The sequence below is a fragment of the Eulemur rufifrons genome, chromosome 11 (genome assembly GCF_041146395.1).
Source record: "Eulemur rufifrons isolate Redbay chromosome 11, OSU_ERuf_1, whole genome shotgun sequence".
Classification (NCBI taxonomy): Eukaryota; Metazoa; Chordata; class Mammalia; order Primates; family Lemuridae; genus Eulemur; species Eulemur rufifrons.
Genome location: NC_090993.1, coordinates 7,729,850 through 7,747,330, shown reverse-complemented (window position 1 = coordinate 7,747,330; position 17,481 = coordinate 7,729,850). Strand labels below are relative to the sequence as shown.

Genomic DNA, 17,481 nt, shown 5'->3' with positions numbered 1-17,481 from the left:
AGAGGGCCAGGCAGGGCTGGCTTCGTGGATGTGCAACCTGCACAATTGCACAGGGACCCACTCTCAGAAGAGCCCATGCTTGGTTGAACATTCTGCTGTTGCCATCTTGAAAGTCTTAATAATTTTTGTATGAGGGGGCCTGCATTTTTATTTTGTGTGGGCTCTACAAATTCTGTAGCCAGTCCTGGGTATATGGCTAGGAGGCCTCTATTTTCATGTGATAATTCAGTCCGAAGAAGTATGTGAGGAATCCAAATAAATGGAAAACTTGGTCCTTCAGACTTTGGGGGCAAAAGAAGCAAGGAACAGAGGGGATAAAGGAATAGCAAGAAGCCGAAGTAGGAGAGGTGGCAGGTGGCTGGAGGAATAAGCAGAAGAGCCGGAGTCTGGAGTATGCTTCAGTCTAACACAGATGTGAAATTTCACCCATTGCATTGATATTTGAAAGAAGGCTGGTCACATGTTATGTGTAGTACTTTGGTAGGGTTGCTTAGAACAGAGTTGAAAAAGTAGTGAAGGAAAGATTTATATTTATTGTACGTATTACAAAAGTACTTTTTCAACAGTTTTAGATTAATTCAGTTCATAACTTTGGGAACTTCAGTCTTTCAAAACTTCACCACTAACTAAAACCAGCAATCCCTTTCCCTGTTTTGCTGAGTCCCCAGACTGTCATGCCTGTCTGGGAGAAGCTGATTGGCACTGTGTGCACTTGTGGTAACCATGGAAACATCAGACACTGTGGTGATATGCGGAACCAGCCCCAGTGCCACAGCTGTACTTACTGTCATAGGCCTTATTAAATAGGTATCTATGTATTCAGAGCATGCTTCATGGAAATGGAGCATTCATTAAACTGAAACTTCATACATTGCCTCTGGGCTTTTGAGGATAAGGATATGGTACCTCCTGACTTGAAATTTCCCACAAATAAGTGATGTCATAGTCATCAAATGATATTTAGTGAGCCTCTGTTTTTCTTTCATTGTCTGTAAACTATGCTCAGTAAGCACTTTTGAGGGTTTTAGTGCACTGAGTGGGATGCGAACCACCTTTCTTCTCTCCTGTTCCTCTTTGTGGTACCGTCGTAGACTCACTGTTGGGAAAGGCACATGCACTGGAGCTTCCACTGCTTGGGCTCGCCCTCGGCCCCTGGGGCATGGACCCAGTGGAGAAAAGACAGCTCATGGGCACAGAGGGTCCCTCTGCCGCCTGCCAGAGTGCCGTCCTGCACACTTCTCTTGTTAACAGATGGCCAGGGAGTCTGGCTAGCCTGCCCCCACTGTTGATCTTGAATGGTCCCCACCACCCCAGCGAGCATGGAAAGGGGCCCTAGGGGACAGGACCTCCACAGTACATCCGTAGGGCTGGTGCACAGAGAGTATTCTTTCTAACACTTCTGACTTTCTGCTGTTGCCCTTCCCGAACCTAATGGTGGGCCACTAAGTGTTAGCTTGGAAGTGCTTTGACTTTTTTTTTGTTGTTCTTTTTGAGATGAATGAAATTGTCTAATAGATTTTAGTGCTTAGTGGTAGAAACTTGCAATAATTTCCAAATTCTTCACATTTTTTTCTGTTGCTGTAATCCATGTAGAAGAATGGAATTTATATCCTTAGGAGCCAAGTCAATTGACATAAGAAAGGAGAGGAGGGAATTATCAGAATCCATCTAAAGCTCCCAATCTCTGGGTCAGTGGCATCTAAAAAAAGCAGGACACTGTATTAGGAATAGATATGCCTTTGGAGAATGAAACCGTTGTTGTACTTCTGTTATGTTCTTTGCACTCGATGCCAAGGCCAATTGTGGTAATTCTTTGTTGGACAGTTTGAGGGAAAGGCAGAGAGAGGCAGGCACTCTATAGGCTGCGAGGACCCAGGGGGAGAGGGTCTGGTGTGGAGGCCTGTACGTGCACTTTTGACAGGGCCCTGCGGTGGCCTGGGCAGGAAGGGCATCTCTAACAGTCACTTTCTCTCTCAGATAGTGACAAGAGGCTGCGAGACTGTGGAAATGACCCTGAGGCGGAATGGGCTGGGCCAGCTCGGCTTCCATGTGAATTTTGAAGGCATTGTAGCAGATGTGGAACCTTTTGGCTTCGCCTGGAAGGCTGGCCTTCGCCAAGGAAGTCGCCTAGTGGAGATCTGCAAAGTGGCCGTGGCCACTCTGACCCACGAGCAGATGATTGACCTGCTCCGGACTTCTGTGACTGTGAAGGTGGTCATCATCCAGCCCCACGACGATGGCTCTCCCCGCAGGTAAGGCGTGGGAGGCCCAAGCAGTGCTCACTCCTCCTTGGCTATTCTAACTGCTCTTTGCAAGATCCTCAGAAAACGTAGTCATGTGCATTTCTGGGTAGTATTGTTGTGATGTCAGCTACTAGAGCAATTGAAAAAGAGCTCTAAAAAAGTTACTGGCATGTAGTAAATGATAAATTATTTTCTAAGCAACTTCATGCATAAAAGCTGAGCTATTATAAACTAAGGGGAAGAGTACCTGCTTGGTTCACCTGGACCAGTGAAATAATCTATGAGGAAATTCTTTATCACAGTTCAGCCTTTTCTAAATGAAATACTTTACACAACTAGAATTTCCTTCTGTAACGTGAAGTCATTATTAGCAAAATATTTAAGAGATTAATACCTTTATCTATGAAGGAATATTGGAACACCAGTTGTATTCTGTGTGGTGACTACTCCATTCTACAAATTGAAGCTTGAGAGATGTTGAACTGGATCAGGGCATTGTCATAACCTGTGAGGAGAAACATGAAGAGAAATGGGTTAGACTTGGAAAGCTGAGAGGTGGATAGGTGGAGGGTAGGGATGGGAATGGAATTAGAAAGCAGTATTGTACAAGGCCAGAAGGAGAACGAATGCTAATGGAGAAAGAGCCATCCATTCAGGCTGTGGCCTACCATTTGTGGCATAGTGTGTGTGGTGGCAGTGTCTAGAGCACATTCTCTCTGTCTTCATCCCAGATGGAGTTCCTACAGACAGCGTATGAGCTCTGGCTTTGGAGAGAGAAAGTGTGCTTGGAATCAGGCCTTTGCTGTGTGGCCTTGAGTAATTCATATACTCTCTCAGAGCCTCACTTACTCTCTCTAAGGTAGGGATTATAGTATTGCCAATCTCCTGTGGTTTCTATGAAGGTTAAATAAGATGATATATGCAATGCACCTAGAACCTTCTAGCATAATCCATACCCCACACAGTTTAAAATAAAGAAAACTTTAGGATATTCATTTTCATTTCTTTCATATTAAAAAAGAAATTGTTATCCAAAGATAGCAGGATTGCTGTGCCCACTTTCCAGACTTAGGTTATTCTTTCTCCATCCTTTACACCAGCACTGCCCAGTAGCACTTTCTGCAATGATACATTCTGTATCTGTACTGTCCAAAACAGTAGCCATGAGCCACATGTGGCTATCACATACTTGAAATGTGGTGCAAGGGAGGACCTGGATTTTTCATTTTAATTGATTTAGATTTAATTGCCTGCACGTGGCCAGTGGCTGTCATATTGGAGGGATCAGTCTTACACTGTCTTCCCCTATGGTCAATATGCAAAATTTTCCAAGAGTCTGTTTCTATTACTTGCCATTTGTTCCCAGCTTGATTTTCTATGGCCTTGTTTCCTGTATTTGTTAAATATGTTTATAAAATAAAGGTTTAAGGAGCCAAAATTCCTCTTTATAGTGTCAGTCCCATGTCAGGATGTTTCTTGTTGCCTTGCCTGATTGTCTCCTGTTAAATCCGTCTGCTCTCCAAGAATCCCATGAATCACACATAGTGGTAGAAGTCCAAAGAAAATAAAGACAGAAAACTACTTTATTAAAAATGAGACTTGGCATTAACAAAAGGCAAATTCTTTAGGCCTTAGAAGCTAAAATATTATATAAGTGAAAATCTTTTATAGTAAATTTTAAGCCAATTATGAGAAATTTTTCCATATAGTAAGCTTTCTGTCTTCCTTGGTAGAAATACAGATTTGTAACTCTTATGGTGAGAACCAAGTCTTCTATGTGTCTTACAGGCTGATTACTACTATAGAATTGGACAAAAATGTTACTGTGTTCTTCCTTTGGATTAAAAAATAACATTTCTTGCCTATTTTTAGTTTTGGTCTGTTGTTGCTCAGTGAGAAACTTTTAAAGCTTTCAAGAGATCTGGTTAATAAAAATGGTTAAGTTATCATTATATTTGGTATTTAGAACATATGATTAGAAGAATAGAATTTCCTAAGAAATACTGGGTTGTTTTTCAGGTAAAACAAAACTGCAACTTAAAAGTTCCAGCAGCTGTTATCTTTTTATCCAAGGACTTGTTTTTCTTCTAAAGGAGCCAGTTATCTACCTTGGTCTGCACATAATTAATTCTTTGTTTTAAATGCAAATACTCTTATTGAAACTAGTCAAGATATTTATTTAGAGATTTTGCCCTTGCTTCCTAGGAGTCTCATTAATGTCATTCCCTAAAGGTACAGGTTTTTTTCCTACCAATTAATCTGTAATAACTGTCTTCTGTATTTTAACTTTGGCCGGAAGGATCAGAATTAGCTATTTGCTTAGTAGCAACACTCCAAAATTGGCACACCCATCACCCACATTTCTGCATGTCATGAAGTTTTTAAGCCTAGCATGTATCATTTAAAACTCTTTTAATTCAGTTTTCCAATTTTTCTGTGAATCTGAATTTGTAAATTTTTTAATCCATATTTTTGTTAGTTTTGGATTTGTTTTCTGCCTGCGACTATCTGGGTGCCCTGATAAAAGTATGCGCTGTCATCAGACAGACTCCCATAACCAGATGTTACCCTTGCAATGCAACCCTTTGCTTTAGACTGCAGTGTGAGTAGGAAATGGCATTTTCAGTTTCATCCTTGCACTCGGCATGTGTAGCCTTCTGCATTATTAGATTTGTTAAGAAACTGCAGAGGAAGGGCCAAAGGGGAAATGAATAGCACTTGACTCATTTTAAAATTTAAAATACAAACCCTTTAAACTAAACATCCTTCAGTATCATTAACCCTACAGCAAACTATACAAAGATTTGCCTCAAGCTAAAGCTACACATTTGATTTGTAGCATGGAAAATTACCTCTATCTTCCTTCACAAATTGGTTCTTAGTGCTTGTCAGAGAAAAAAATCATTTAAATGGACATGTATATGCACGTATGTGTTTTTGTGTGTATATTACATATACATATAAAATTTTCTTTTAAATTGTATTTAACGTAAGCACCACAGGACTACAAAAATAGTCAAATTAACGAATTATATAAGATATTTTAGTCTTCATAAACATTGTGAAAAATGCTTCATTTTTGCCAGTTATCCTCTCAATATTCATTTTACAGGATATCAGTGAGAAAATCATTTGACTCGGAGCCCAGCTGCTCCTGTGGGCAGCATGTCAGAAGGCCTGTCACTTAATAGACTGGCTTCTGTTGTCCTCAGGTCAGAAGGTGTTTGGTTCCAACTCAGAAGCTGCTGGATTAAATGAAGTCTTTAGTAGAGAAAGTATTTATGTTGAATCAAAAGCCACTGGGGTTTTGAAGTCCCATTCTCCAGCCTAAGGGTGATGACAGTGTAGCTGTCCCTCAGCTTGAAAGGAAGGCAGAGCCATTTTTAGTTTTCCTCACGGAGTTCCAGGGAACAACAAGCAGGGAGGAGTCCCCCTTTGGGAATGCTTATTAACTGATCTCGTGCTGGGATGTATCCTGGAGTGAATTCATGGACGTGGAGAGTGAGTGGCAAGAGGCAGTTTGGGAATAGCACTCTTCAAGTGGAAATGAGGTTTTAAAGGGAGCTGGTGTTCCCCATGCAGGCAGTCTCTGTGGCAAAGATGAAGAGTTGCAGTTGCTGGAGATGCTTAATTAAGAGCTTTCTTGTTTTTGCAAGGGATGGTTTACAGCCCCTAGGATGGCCCCAGCCTCTAGCCTTCAAAGGTGACTGACATCCTATTAGTGTCATTTAAGGAAAGCATATCAACTTAAAAGGCTGATGTAAAGTAAGTAACAACTCATCAGAATTATGCATGAGTTGTTATACAATGTGAGTGAATTTAGTAAATATGTCCAATAAAAATGGAAATGAAATTCCTTGCTACAATGCATCTGTTTTGTGTGATTTTTCATACTTTGTTGGCATACTGTACAAGACATTCTTCTGTAGAATGCAAAACAGTAGAAATTTCTTCATGTTATCATGAGTCTAAATTATTATTTTCTCATCATGCTATAAAATTAAAACTTTATGTTCTCCTCTTCTGTTTTGCTGTCTGTTGCCTGACTGTTCAAGTCCCTGAAGTATACAGAGAGGAAGATATGGAAATAGAAATAGGAAGGAAAACTCAATTTTATCAGTTTAGCTATATATATGTGTGTAGATGGTGAGTTGAAATCTGGACTCAAGCTTTTATATTAAAGTTTTAATTACAGTTTATTATTTGTATGGATAATAAAAATTAGTTATATCTGATCTGATATTATCTTATGGCCCTACCAGTAATGAATTTTAATGTAAAAACAACACAGAACTTGAGGTTGTAAAAGCAACCTAAAATACACTCACTATTCTGAGTCCTTTGCCAGTTCCTCCAGTCTGATGTGCAGATTATTCTCTCACTCCCTAAAGTAAGAACACAGGATGACAGACTGTAAGGTAGATGGCCTTGTGTTCACTCATCCCTTCAGTCACTCTTAACTGGTTTGTGCCAGAAACTGTGCTGGGCACTAAGACTGTTAAAATGGACAGGACAGATGTACTCTTGGCTTTTTTGGACTCTTTTTAGTCTTTCTCGTCTTCTAAAATAGAGTACTTCCTATTCATATTTTGGCTTTTTAAAAATGGTTTTCTCAAGCTGTAGCAATAACTTATTACTTGATAACAAGTATCTCAAAGTGGTGCAGAAAATGCTGTCACCCTCTCCAATTAATAGCCTACACTTTAATGCCCATGCTCCTTTGCATTTTGAATGTTGGAATGTTACCGTCACTGTAACAGGAATGCAAAGGGTGACAGTAAAGCATGAGTGTTCTGTTAGTTCGGTCACCAACCATCTCATACTTGACAAGTTACACCATGGCCACGATAATGGACAGCCATTAGATTTTCTCCCTTACAGGAATACATTCATCAAATATCAGGCATCGGGTAGCTATTGAGAATCTTGTTTGTATAACTTTGAAGTATTACAATGCAATAAAATGTTATTACTGCTCTCAAGCTTTCTAAGAAACAAACAAAAAAAGGAAGCGGTTGGTTTCAGCAAGAACTTTCTGAGCCTCTGTTCAATGCTGTGCTAGGTACTGAGGATACAAAGACACAGTCTGCCCCCATGTCTGTGACTGGTGAGGAAGGAAAGGGAGGGAAGGAAGCTGAGGATTACTCAATGCAGACAGCCTCACTTCCTATTTTGTCTGATACACACCTTTTTCTCTGAGGGCTTGGTCAAGTTGGGTTTGTAATCTGAATGTCCCTTTTTCTACCTATAGTCTAGGTATCTATTTCTATCTGTAAATTAAGGAAATGTGTTAAAAAGTGAATTAATATTTAGTGCCTATTTTATGTATGGCACCACCCTAACATTTACAGTAAGTTATACTATGTGGTTATGCCCCTGTTGGAAGCTTCTGATTTTTTATGTACCAGCAAGAGTGTGTGATTCAAGTGAATGAGCATCAATTACCCCTGTCACCTTGTTGGATGATTTGGATAGTCTTTTAGCTATTAGCAGGCTATTAGCATAACAGACATTAAAATGATTAAAATATCAGTGATTAATCCCTAGAGCTATAAAAGGCTTCTTTTACAAAGTGCGTAATATAAAAAAAGCATTTAATTTATTTGAGGGGATCTGCTTTTGTTTCCAAAGATTCTTTTAGCACCTAGTGGAAAATAGGACATAATGTGGACTGCATTAACTGTTCTTTGATGGTTTTCTACAAAAAAAAAAAAAACCAGTAATACTAATAGCCATGTGTTTTGGAGACAGCACTGAACTTCAACTGAGGTCGAAGGACCTGAGTTCCAGTGTGAACCCTGTCTGTAATTAGCTATATCATCTCTCCCATCTCTCTGACCCTTTTGAAAAATTGAGATTTTCTTCGTACCTCACAAATTTTTGTGAAAATCAAATGTTGTATGTGCAAAATTGTAAAGTGTTAAACAAGGTAGGTTGATAGCTTAAAAGTAAAGCATAGCATTGCAGTATATGGTAAGACTTTTCGTTAGGTTATTGGGCTTAGCTAAAGGTTCTGTATGATGCAGCCAAGTAAAGTAAAACCAATAGGCCAGAAGTCTCCAAGCTGTGGTGAGCTGTATAATTGTTTCATGATATATTAAATGTAATAATAATAGAAATAAAGTACACAGTAAATGTAATGCACTGAATCATCCCAAAACTGTCCTTCCCTCTCCAGTCCATGGAAGAATTGTCTTCCATGAAAGCAGTCCCTGGTGCCAAAAAGGTTGGGGACCGCTGTGCAATTTCAGAGTATGGTAAATGAGAGCTGGAATCATGTGATTAGATTAAGCTGTGGCTGCACAGTCTGTGGTTTACCTGGTCTAGCTAATTCCTTTTTAGATAAGAATATGGGTCATTCCTTTAAACTTTCTCAGTTTTCTAGGATTTTGGTTTTGTTGTGCCACTCATCATTCCCCCAGGACTTTTGCCCTTTCTTAGTTTTGAAGTAGCATGGTACAAAATTATGCGTCCTACTTTTATGTAAGATGAAAAGAATAAAATAATAGGATAATGATACATTGTTCTATAGATGAATGTAGATGAAAGGAATTTTACAGCTCTAAATTTTTTTTTAATTTTAAAATTAAATTTTAAAATTCTAGAATTCTGTAAACGCCTATTATCTAGGACTTCCGTGAAAGTTTGTGTGCCTTTTGTAGTTTAATATTGGTTTCTTCCTTTTTGTAGAAGTAAAAAGTAATCATGTCTTTGTATTGAACTTCTTTGTTATAAGCTGACACTTCAGGAAGTGTACATGTTCTGTATAATTTAATCTTGACATACCCTCTGCTCTTACCATTCTGTTTTCAGGAGGAAGGTCTAAAGAGGTTGTCACATTTCTAAGCTACACAGTGGCAGGTCTGGGTTTTGAGCCCAGAGCCCAGACTCTTTAATGGAGAACAGTTTGACTGATGCCTGGGGTTCCTGTTGGGAACAAAAGGAGAAAACCGTACAGCTTGGCTGGACTCAAACAGGGATGGTTCTGATGGTCAGTCTGCAGAGGTTACAGCGATCAATGCTTCAGAACCAAGTCCCCAGCCTGACCAGCAGGGATTCTACTTCCAGTTGTCCAAATTATTGATGGTAAATGGAGGGCTCTTCCAGGAAACTAGAGGTGCATTTTAAAGGCATGGGCCTGGGTGGGAAGATGCCATCTTGGGGACTTCTCAAGGTGTCTCTAAAGTTACAGGGTAGTGCTGTACTGCAGTGCTTGGCAGCACCGTGGGTGTCTGTTGACTGTGAGCAAGAGTGGACACCTGCTCTTTGTTGGTCCCGCCCGGCAGCCAGGAAGTGGTGGCAGTTGTAGACCAAGAAATTTTCTAGTAGGAAGAACTGCATTAGGCAATAGGAAGCTGGGGAGAAAGCCCATGAGCCCGTGGATATGAATAAGTTAACGAATGTCCCTCGTATGGGATTAAGCCATCGCAGGAAGTCCACAATGGTGAGTTCAGAAGGACAGGTAATAGTATTTTCAGAATGTAGGAATAAAATGTAAGACCCTCTGAGGACTCCAACCAGTAGAACTACCTGTCATTCTTACAGTTTTGTAGTGTCACATTTTTAACTATAACTAGCACATTTTCAGTGACCTTCTTGGTCTGCAAAGTGTTTTATCTTCCAGGAACTACTAGTGAGAGAGAGACTCAGAAAAGTTATCGGCTGTACAAAAAATGTTAACCAAAAAAAAAAAAAAAAAAAAAACTATATTTATTTTTAACCTGAAGCTAAGTCTTTATTGATCCTTACCTAGCATAGTAATTAAAAACATAAGTCAGTGATGTGTACATTTGCTATGGAGCAAAGAGGAAATCAATATGCTTACATGTAAGTGATCCCACAGCCTTATATAAGATTTTTTAGTATCTCCTATTGGCAATCAAATGTTAATGAATGTACTGGAAGCTTAGAAATGCAATTTCCATCCATTGACTTGATTTGGTATGTCAGAAGGAAGTCAAGTGCATGTATCAATGAAGTCTGAATTTTTATACTGTAGCAGGAAAGCAAAAGACCTGTCTTTTCTTTAAAAATGTTTCACTTACAAGTTTAACAGCTCATTTTTTTCAGGAATGTCGTTTTGTGTTAAGTCTTTTGCATTTGGTCTGTCTGGGTTTCAGTTGGCCTTTGCTTAATGATCAGAAATACTTGCCGTGCGCCCCACCCCTTCCCACCAGCTCCAGGTCTAACGCTCCAGATAAGCTGGGTTATCTTGCCTGGTGTCCTGTGCTAGAACCACCCAAAAAGGAGGAAGGGTGAATGCAGATTGTTTCTGATAGCCACTGAAGCCCGAGGGCCTCTGCAGGCTAATTTCTAGTTCTTTTGTGCCTTTTCCATTTTCCTAAAAATTGGTTGAATATTATATATGTATCCTTTAAGGAATTTCTCATACATATTGAGCAGAACTAAGTTTGACTAGGTTTGATGACAACTTCGTTATAATCAGTACTGTGTGTGTGACATCTTAGTCATAGAAGTAAACACAAAATCTAGTTTATAAGACTAGTTGCCATAAAAGAGTCACATAATAATGAAATTTTTATTTTAAGATAAAACCATTCTTTTGAGAGTAGCTAATATTCAGTAGAGCAAAGAATGCCATTTTTTTAGTATTTAAAATATCTTTCACATTTTGCTTTCTGGAAGTGGTTGGAAATGAAATTCCACCCTGATTCTCTCCTCAACCTAATGCATTGCACAGGTTTTTGCCAGCACTCTTTAAAATGTTAGTCATGATTATGCATTTATATGATGATTTTCTTCCAAGACTCAAGCTAACTTACAGTTTCTTACTACAAACTACAATATATGGGCATGAATTAAGTAGACCACACTACTCAGCCATCTGTCTCATCTTTCATTCCTTCCTGTTCTTAAAAGCCCAAACAAATAAACTTGAAGCTCAAACAAGCACTGAAAAGTAAGCTTTTGAGCCACAAGATTCAAAGTTCATGTTCCTTTCATTGAAAATATAACTCCAGGACCTTTAACTTTGGTGGTAGTCAATTATGGGTTCCCTGAAGTGCAGTATTCAGGCAGCTGCAACCTTTGAGATGCAAGAAAAGCCTGGAGTTTGAGCATCCAGTGACTTGCTTAGAGCATCGATTAGGGTGGAAGACAAGAGTAGGTTTTCATGATGTTTTGGTGTCTTCTGTCATATCCAGCCTTTGTGATTTCTAATTAGGTTGTTGGCCATATGGATAAATCAATAGTCCCAGGGATGTGGTATCTAATTAAATAGAAAAACACTTGGAAACAAAGTAAGTCCATGAGTAAAAATTGTAGAGCCTTGGCATTTTATAAAAAAGAAAAAAAATGCAATCCAATGCAAATTTTGAGTTACTGAGTTCGCCCAGTAATTTAACTGTCAAACTCAGTAAATCTAGAGTAATTTAAATTAGATAAGAGAGGAATTTTACTTTGGAGGAAGCAAGTAGAGTTAAAATAAAAGATAAGAACCAAAGTTTACTCATGCACAAAGAAATCACTACCTCATCCTCTGCAAACAGGCATAAGTACCTCTTTGGGAGGATGTATTCAGTCTTCTCTTCCTGCATTCTCAAAGGGTTGCATGACCATGAATTCACCTTCCCAAGCCAAAAATTAGGATGTTGTTTTTGATGTTTTTTTTTCTCTCTCTCTCTCTGTTCCAAGCTCCAAGTACTATTGATTGGACAGGTTAGAAATAACTTTCACCCAGGATTTTAAAAGCATTACCTTTATTGTACCTCCCAGTGTAGCAGTTGAGGAGCGTGGAGCCGCTCCATGCCCCAATCCTTAGAAACTTAGGCTCTCTGCTTTAACCCAGGAGTCTGAATGCCACAACGATATGTCTTCACATGGATCTTTTTTCACCCATTGGGCTGGGCACTCCGTGGACCTTTTTATCTGGTCTTACATATCTTTTAGTCCTGGAAATATTCTTGTATTACTTATTAATTTTTTTCCCCACCTTTTTTTTCTCTCTTTTCTGGTACCACTCTTAGGTAGATTTTGGATTGAATTTCAATTTTCTTATGTTTCTCTATCCTGTAACTTTGGGGAGAGTTTCTCAATTTACCTTCCCACTGTCTCAGTGGATTTTTATTTTTAATTTTAGCTATCATGTTTTTAAATTTCAGAAGTTCCTCATTCTTTGAGTATCTGGTTGGTCAGTGGGCTTCACTGCAGAGGGAGTGGGTGGCTTGCTTCTACTTGTCTTTTCACTAAAGAATGACGTTCTTTCGTCCATGTGGGGTGATAAGCACTGTGAGGCTGGGTTTGAAGAAAGAAGTGACCCTGGGTCTCGTCTTGCCTAGGAGTGTGTGACTCAGCCTTTTCAAGTACATCCTGCTCTCCTCTGGCCTTGAGTCTGCATCCTTTCTGCTGAGTTTTCTAGAGACCAAGGCTCTGGCCCCCCAGAGGTAAAAAAAAAAAAAAAAAAAAAAAAAAAAAGCGGTTACTGCCTGACTGGGCCAGGTGCCATGAGGACCTCAGGGCCCAGGGCCAACCTTCTCTTTGTCCCCTGCTTTCTAAATAACCCCCATGCCATACACCTTCTCTTCCCTTGGCCCTTTGCTATGCCAGGTACTTCTGTCCCGGCACCTTTTTTTGGAATCTTGCAAGGGGAATGGTCTTCCTTCCTGTTGATTGGCCCTCTGCACACCCTTGGGTTTTGCCTTCTACTCCACTAAACCATAGTCTTTCTTCCATTTACCTTCTGACTTGACTTACTGTGATTTAGAGTTTTAGGTATCTCCAAGTTCTGTTGACAGTTGAAGTTGTTTTTGTTTCTTGTTCTCCTTGTTCTTTTGTGATGATTTTCAAAAGAGGCTGAAACAGTTTTCCTGTGCCATACTGACCTTGGAAGTCTGCTTTTTAAGAGAGTGATACCTTACTGTAGTAGATTTCTCAAAAGGCAAATATTAGGAAGTTTTTGTTTTTGTTTTGTTTTGTTTTGTTTTGTTTGAGACAGAGTCTCACTCTGTTGCCCAGGCTAGAGTGAGTGCCGTGGTGTTAGCCTAGCTCACAGCAACCTCAAACTCCTGAGCTCAAGCGATCCTCCTGTCTCAGCCTCCCGAGTAGCTGGGACTACAGGCATGCACCACCATGCCCGGCTAATTTTTTCTATATATATTTTTAGCTGTCCATATAATTTCTTTCTATTTTTAGTAGAGATGGGGTCTCGCTCTTGCTCAGGCTGGTCTCGAACTCCTGAGCTCAAACGATCCGCCCACCTCGGCCTCCCAGAGTGCTAGAATTACAGGCGTGAGCCACCGCGCCCAGCCAGGAAGTTTTTTTTATGTTGAATCTGGAATATTTAGGAAGAGACACTGGCTTGGGATGCTGACTGCTTTATCAACATGTCAATTAGAATGATTGGCCGCAGCATTCAAATTTGAGACTTACCTGGTCTTCTGTGTCCTTGGTGAACTGTACCAGTTGGCTCTGCAGGCTGGCTTTGATCCAGTTAACAGTGCTGCTTGCACTGTGTAATTGATGGGAAACTTAAGAGATACCTGACTTAAATCATATTTTTCTGACTAAAGGGTCTTAAGTGCCTGACTGATCATTTGAGCACATGGGAAATGTGTCTGGGAGGAACCTTTGGGAAGCTCTACCTCCAGTTTAATAGAGTGACTGTGGTGACTAAAAAATATATCTGTCTTTGACATGATGGACGCTCAGGTTTTCCCTGGACTGTGACGGATTTTACTAATTGTGTTTTTCACTTTCTTCAGACTCAGTAGAAAAGGTAATGTGTGAGTCTCATTCCTGATTATATAACTATAGTTTAAAATATTTGTTCAGATTATATAGGTGAAGCATTTTTAATTTATTAAAGTTTATTTATCACCCATGTTCAGTGTTCTTGATTCTATTTATGTATATTGGTTAAAGATATATTTGGGTCTGTCATTGAAGTTTGCAAACTACCTAGAGAGAAAACACATATATAAAATGCCTAATGGCTGTATATGTCAATTAGCCAGAGCCAAAAGCATGATACTGGGTCATAAATAGACAAGGCCACCATAAGCCAGGGCCAGGGTTGCTGCATGCAGTTTTATGGCTGTGTCAGAAAGGCACCTGTCTGCAGAGGTGAGTGACCACTGAAGTCCAGCTGCTCTTCTCTGTGCACAAGCCTGTGCCTGGCCAGGCACCTGTGTAGAGCGCGCACACCTTTATTCAAATCTATATCGTGGCTTGCTGGCCTTTGCGCTATTTAGCACAGTTGGCAAATCGTGTGGTGGCGGTGGGATTTGAACTGAGATTTGGGCCAGATTGGAAGATGTGATTGCCCAGAATGGGGCATGGGGTGGACCAGCCAGCTGGGGAAAGACAAGATATGTGCAGGGAACTGTAGGTAGGCCAGGTTATTGACCAACAGGTTCCTCTATAGCAGTGCTGTCCAGTAGGAATATTTCATCTTGATTTTTCAGTAGCCATATTAAAAGAAGTAAAGAGAAACAGGTGAAATTATTTTATCCCAATATATTTTAGCTTAATATCGTCAAAATATTATTTTAGCATACAAAATATTTAACAATTATTAGCAAGATAGGTTACATTATTATTGTTTCTATTAGGTTTTCAAACTCTGTGGTATATTTTGCTCTTATAGCGTATCTCAATTCAAATGTTAAATTTTCATCCCAAATACTTGCTGTTTTGATTTCACAAGATATGTAGTTGAAAAATTAGATGCACATACCTAAGTGATTCTAAGCATACATGAAAAATGAATCCAAGTATCGGTTTTTAAATTTAAATTAACGAAGATGAAATCACTCCGTTCCTGCATGGCACTAGCCCACTTCAGGTGCTCAGAGGCCGAGTGGGAGGCCGTGCTGTATTGGTGTGTGGCTGTGGGAGGATGGTGGGACAGTCAGTGCCAGGCACGTGAAGTCTGACCAGAAGGCAATAAGGACACGCCAAAGTTTTCTGGAAGATAAATCTCATACAGGATTTGTAATAAGAAGGAACCACAGACGGAGAAACCAGTTAGAATCCACCAACTTTAACATGTTAAACACTCGGGTTACACGCAGTTCTACAGAGCTTTACACTTGGTCCAGTACTTTTGCTAAGTTGATTGGCGTTCTATTATGTTGCATTTGACCAAAGGCTTTCTTGAAACACAAAGTGGCAGACAGAAGGAAGCTTCTCTCCTATTTAAAAAGATTTTTCTTACTTTATTGAGGTATAATGGATATATAATAAACTGAATATATGCAAAGCATACAATTGGATGAGTTTGGGGATATGTATTAAACAGTCACCACAAATAAGATAATGAGCATTTCTATCATCCCTAAAAGTGACTGACGTTGGTTTGGGTTGTCTTATTTCTAGGGTCTGTGGGCAGAGATCTGGAGACCAGAGGTCCAGTCTTGGTCCTGCTGAGTCACCTTGAGCAAGGTGTTTAGTATCTTTGGGCTTTTGATTTCTAATTACAGTCAGTACTACTTGTTGTCCCCGAAATGTATTTAAAATATTTAACAATCTTTAGAGTCCTTGAGCCTCTGTTGTGCCTGATGTTAATCCTTTTAGTTGTATGTGGAGATCTAGGGCAATGGCTCCTCACCCACTGATAGTTGAGCATTTTGATAACCATACAAGCACATGAGCAGGTACCAACGTAGATGATGTGTGCACCTGTACAGCAGCCACGCAAAGGCATCAAACAGCCTTTCTAATTCCTGAACTCAGTAATTGCTGTCAGGAGAGGAACTGAATAGTAAGGGAATGTTGTTTTATCATAGGTAAGATGCTCCTTAGGGAGGATTGCTCTGCCTCATTGACTGGGAGCCCCAAGGAGCTCACGTAGCGTCATGTGTGCTGATGGGCTCCGCCACGAGCAAGCCGTGCTGATGGCTCTGCTGTGAGCCTCCCTCTCACCATCTCTTCTTGGCCCAACAGAGGGTGTTCAGAGCTCTGCCGCATCCCCATGGTGGAATACAAACTCGACAGTGAAGGCACCCCCTGCGAATACAAGACCCCCTTCAGGAGGAACACCACGTGGCACCGGGTGCCCACGCCTGCTCTGCAGCCTGTCCCCAGAGCCTCACCCGTCCCCGGAACGCCCGACCGGCTGCAGTGCCAACAGCTGCTCCAGCAGGCCCAGGCTGCCATTCCTCGCAGCACTTCCTTCGATCGGAAGCTGCCTGATGGCACGAGGTAATGCTGGTGCCATTTCCTCCAGGATGGCCCTTGTGTAACTGGCGTGAGAACTTGAAATTGTAGGGAAGGTCCTTTTACTTAGCTTAATCGCTTCTGAGTTAGCTTGTTCATAACAAGTTGGCAGGCTGGGTAGCAGGGCAAGATGCAAGTGTGCAAGTCCAGCCCCCTCCTGGTCCCACCGTGGTGCTGATAAAACGCGGGTCCTGCCCACCAGGGCCATAGCTACTCCTCTTAATCCAGCATCCCCCCGCCCCCGTGACCTGGCTCTCTGAACCGTCTTGGGAAAGGGGCCCCAGAAACTATTCTGCATGGGCCTAAAGAAAAGTGAACAGGCTTGAGTACAAATAAAACCAAACTGAACAATCAGTGGTTAAAATCTATCACCATAATGTGAGTGGTACTTTAAAAGGTTCCAAGATCATTACCACTTCTTCTTTGCTTTTCTCTCTCATTTTAAGCAAAACAAGTTGAGTTTAAAATTCATTTTTCAATGAAAGAATACACTTGTTTAAAAATGAAAGCCAGTAGCACTAGAAGCTGGTGAGAATTTCTGGATGCCTCATTTGCATAGGTCATTTTAAGGGAAGAAAATAATGAATTTGTTTTGTTATTGTTAATACCTATTCATTTTATTTATCTAAACTAACTCAGAGGCCATGGAAATGCCACGGCCTCTAAGTTACATGACAAGTTGGCAGATAGGGTAGCAAGGTGGGCCCCAGATGCAGGGGTGCCTAGACGTAGGGTGGTGCACCCTGTCTGCAGGATGGCTTGTCAGGCTCTGGTCTGGCAGATCGTGGACTGGGAGCGAGGCCGCGTGGGCTGTAATCACGGCTCTGGCTCCTTGATGTGCCGTCACCTTGGGCCTGGTACTCATCCTGTCCACGCCTCCAGTTTCCTTACCTGACAAATAAACATGGTGACAATACAGACCTCATCAGGGCATTCTGAGGATTGACTGGATCAATATATGTAAGATGCTTAGAACTGGGCCTGCCACATAGTAAGTCTGTATGTAAGTATTAACCAGAATTAATTTATAAGATTGAAACGTGGTCGTCCTCTACTTTCTCCA

At 40.7% G+C, this 17,481-nt stretch overlaps 1 protein-coding gene across 2 annotated transcripts in view; it reads left to right on the top strand.

The window, feature by feature from the left end:
* The window catches only part of SIPA1L2 (signal induced proliferation associated 1 like 2), a 202,938-nt gene that overhangs the window by 144,819 nt on the left and 40,638 nt on the right, over positions 1 to 17,481 (top strand). For both annotated transcript variants that reach the window (XM_069484692.1, XM_069484690.1), the window contains exons 10-11: positions 1,978 to 2,252; positions 16,146 to 16,403. In XM_069484692.1, coding sequence (XP_069340793.1) covers positions 1,978 to 2,252; positions 16,146 to 16,403 — 533 coding nt within the window. The remainder of the gene's footprint in view (positions 1 to 1,977; positions 2,253 to 16,145; positions 16,404 to 17,481) is intronic.